Genomic DNA, 4039 nt, shown 5'->3' with positions numbered 1-4039 from the left:
AGTATTATAGTCTTACACTGTAAATTCTGCCATTATAAAGGGCTTACTATGCCACTTAGTGGCCCTTTGTGGTTAATGCAACACATCCTCAGGGAGGATAAATATTCTCCTATTGGTTTGAATAAGACTCTTCATAACTTTACTTATTTCAATTATTATTATTATTATTTTTAATACACATTTCAAAATGGGAATGACTACGTTTTATTTCAGTAATCGCCTACTCCAATCAGAAACATTATAACGACAATTATAACAAAAAACCTGAAAGCCCCACACAAATATTATATTTATAGGCAAAAATAGAGACGTGTTAATCAAAGCCATATGTATTTTGTCTTTGTAAAAGAAGAGACTGTACTTCAAAGTATTACAAATAGCCTACACAATTCAAGTAAGGGATGGTTTATTGTTTTAATTTAGATTCAGGCAGGAGGCTACGGTTCATCCAGAACCTCCCCCCACAAGAAGTTTCTTTCCCTCCGCTCTTGGACACTGCCACTTTAACCATCATTTAATCACTCACTGCACTGTTCACTTTCTGCACTACATTTATCTTATAGCCCATTTTATTTTTTTATCCAATAGCAGATTTTAATTGTTTTCTTATTTGACTTTATATAGGTTGTTTTATCATTGTTCATTGTTTTATGTTGCACTGAATCACCAAAACAAGTTCCTATGTTTGTGAATTCTGTTATTGTCAATGGCAATAAACCTTTTCTGATTCTGAGATTATTGGATGATTTTTAGTAAAGTACAGACATATAAAGCTAATAGTTTTAAGCATTGCTTGCAAATAAATGATTAATTTGGTACAATGTCCAAACAGTAGTCCATGAAGTCTGGAAGTATGTCAGAACTTATGACTGCACTCTTCCCCTTTGGCTCCATCTGAAGTAGATCCGATGACGTTATAGTCAATTTAATCCCTTATGGTTCATGGCAGTTCCATGTAACAGTTCCTACTCAAAGCTCTGCAGGATGGGCTCATGTCCCGTCTCCTTGAGGAAGCGAAGCAGGTCGTCCCGCTTTAGGCCCATGCTGGCAGTATTGGTCATGGGGTGGAAGTAGACCATCTCGTGCTCCCCCTCCACCAGATCACGGTCCAGGACAAACTTCACACTCTGTTCCTTGTCAAACAGGAGCGAGAGGGCCGTGGCACAGCCCTGGCCAACCTGGCACAGAACAAACATTTCAGAGGCAGCAAACGCCAACTCAGCTTTTTCAGCCATAAAAATTGATGCAACGACTCATCTCATTTTTGTGTCCGTTATCAATACATACACATTTCTTGGCACAATTGTTAATTCATATTCATATTAATTGTGCACAGGCATTGAATATATGGAAGTAAAACTCAACAGACTAAAGACTAGACCTCTTTGTCTTACCCCAAAGTAATCGGAATGAAGCAAAAACATAATTATATAAAGTATTCTTTTGAGGAAAAATGTAAAAGTATTGAACCAAACTGAGAGGATTTGAACCCGTTGGTCTGGTCCTCTGACCTGGCGCTCACCTTGAGTTTTTCCACCATGATTGCTTCGTCTGCAAAGCGCAAATTACCGCTGCCGACTCCCAGCTTCTTCGCGAGGTCATTGAGGTTCACCTGAGAGGAGCAGACTTAAGGACTTAAGCACATTGAAAACACAAGCTCATGTATTCTAATGCTGCAGAGTTTTGATTAACTCACATAAGACGATATGAGGCAACAATGTCATGGTCAAAGCTAAATACCCTGGTACTTTCCACTCAACTCTTTATGCACGCCACAGTGTTTCCTTCCCGCGTTTAACTTCACTCCCGAGCAGTCACTTCATGTAGTGATGAGTCATGTTAAAGCTTTTCGCAACATAAATATACTTGTTTCATTGCCCTGCGCCATATCTAATTTCCATGTCAGTAGATTCAAATTACATTAAATTTATGAATTATGGGCCCTCACCTTTAAATGTAATCATTCATTGATTTTCATAGCTTGTTTTGAGTGGACTGGCTTGAAATACTACTGGAAATCCTTCAGTTTATTTGTCATTTGCAGTATAAAAAATTACATTGGAAAAACAAACTGCACACATTTATTCACTCATAAATGTGTGCAGATATTTTAAAAAAAATGAATAAATCAGGAGACACAAACCACATAAGACCGTGAACAAAAGACAACAAACCTAATATTGATAAAAGATGCAACAATTAAAATGCCTGTTTTTGGGAGAAATCTCTTTGAACCTTCTCATTATTTGTTAGGTTTTGTCATATTAATCTTGTGTCTTAAAGTCCTTTAAACTGACAATAATCACTCATTTGGAGTTGAATAATGGCACCACTTTCTGAGGCTGTTGTGAAAATATGTATCTGTTCTTGAATTCAATTGTAATTGAATAAATGCGAGTTCAATAAGTTTAATGCCATACTGTAAAACCTTCAACTTTTATTTTAATTTGTTTCTTTTCAAACTGCAACTACAAATATTTTCCACTCTGGGACTAATTGTTTGGCCACTAACTCCACCAACTGTGTCCATGTCCCACAAGAGGCGCTCGGACGTACATTACCTGGCGATCATGTCTGGCAGACACCAGCCATAGACCTTTCTTTTTCTTGTCCTTCAAAAAGAGGTTCTTAGAGACGGCTCCGCTCACCCCCTGAAGGTGAGGCATCATCTCCTCCACCGTGAACACCTGCAGGAATCAGAACCAGAACCAGAACCAGGGCAACATTAGAATGGAATAGAAGTAAATGTATTGTCTTGGGAAGAGTGCTACATAGTTTCTGGGGACATAACATTAAATTAAAAAACAACTAGACAGAACATCTAATCATTCTTCTATTACTCTGCAAAAATGAAAGAATCTCTCTAATAATCACTTGTAAATCTGTCTGGGCAATATTATGTGTGTGTGTGTCTTATGTCTAACAGAACTGTAAAACATGTCTTTGAACTTAAGGTTTAAATATCAGACAAAGGTAAAGGAAATAAACAAACTGTATTTATTTTAATTCTAAAATCAGATCTTTCTATTGCATGTTTTCCTATAAACAACTTACTCAATACTCAAATGAGTCAGCCATCTTCTGACAGAGGCTGTTGCCACCTCTAATTCTAATCAATGTAGTCAGCAATATGGTTTTGGAAAAGGGCAAGATTAATAATTTCCTCAAGAGTAAATGTAACAAAATATATTGGCTCTAGTTTGTATCCTTGAGCAGCACAAATCAAGTCTCAGTTGTTACTTGGTGTGATCATAAACCATCAGTAACAGAAATACAGGGATTCTAGCCTGTGGTACTGGACGTCTACTATTCTGAAGGCTGACAGCTGCTCATATTTGCTGTATTAATGTCAAGACCAGATACAAGTCTAAATCCACATAAAGTCCTGTCTAACATGAGGTAGTAGTGAGTGTTTTACCGCTGGGTGCTCTACACAGTTGGTCTGGATGTTCAGGCTCTGCAGATACTGCTCCAGCTCGGCTCGCAGTTCCTCTGACATTCTGGATTCTTGTCTCAAAAACCGACAAAATACCAACTAGAGTCAATTAGAGCCGAGTGAGAGTGAAATACCAGAAGCTCCAGCTGCAGAGGAACACACACAAGACACACGCCACGCGTTACGCTGCAGCTGAACGCCAACGGTTTTCTTCTGCTTCAGACGTGCAATGACATTTGTGCAAGAGCGCCATCTTCTGGAGGTTTAGAGTCACTAGAATTTGGTTATAGTACAGTATTATTATTATTAGGCCCGAGCGCCACAAGCTGGCGAGAGGCCTATTAATCTCGTAAGGCCGTGCGAAGCACGGCTGCGAAAGTGCGCACGTAGTGCGCACGAAATCGAGCGCGAAGCGCTCTCCCACTTCCAAACACTCACTAACGCACTCCTTCACTCACGCACGCCCCGTGCATACTAATTAGTAGTAGGACAATGGAAAATTACCGTTGTAAACGGGCGAAGCCCGTGCAAAAGTGCGCACTAAACGAGCACTTTACATTGGGTCCCATATAAAGCACTCATTTGCCGTAAGTAGCTCACGAA

At 39.2% G+C, this 4039-nt stretch overlaps 1 protein-coding gene across 1 annotated transcript; it reads right to left on the bottom strand.

Moving 5' to 3' along the window:
• Nucleotides 1-338: 338 nt before the first annotated feature.
• Nucleotides 339-3599, bottom strand: prorsd1 (prolyl-tRNA synthetase domain containing 1). The gene is made up of 4 exons (XM_072436726.1): nt 3419-3599; nt 2562-2687; nt 1523-1612; nt 339-1178 (listed from the first exon to the last, which is right to left on the bottom strand). The coding sequence occupies exons 1-4, from the start codon at nt 3497-3499 to the stop codon at nt 966-968; spliced, it is 510 nt and encodes a 169-aa protein (XP_072292827.1). The 5' UTR covers nt 3500-3599; the 3' UTR covers nt 339-965.
• Nucleotides 3600-4039: the final 440 nt, after the last annotated feature.

Source organism: Eucyclogobius newberryi, unplaced genomic scaffold, assembly GCF_026437365.1.
Source record: "Eucyclogobius newberryi isolate DKJ021-1_F unplaced genomic scaffold, fEucNew1.0.hap1 SCAF_8, whole genome shotgun sequence".
Taxonomy (NCBI): Eukaryota; Metazoa; Chordata; class Actinopteri; order Gobiiformes; family Gobiidae; genus Eucyclogobius; species Eucyclogobius newberryi.
This window is presented reverse-complemented; position numbering and strand designations above follow the sequence as displayed.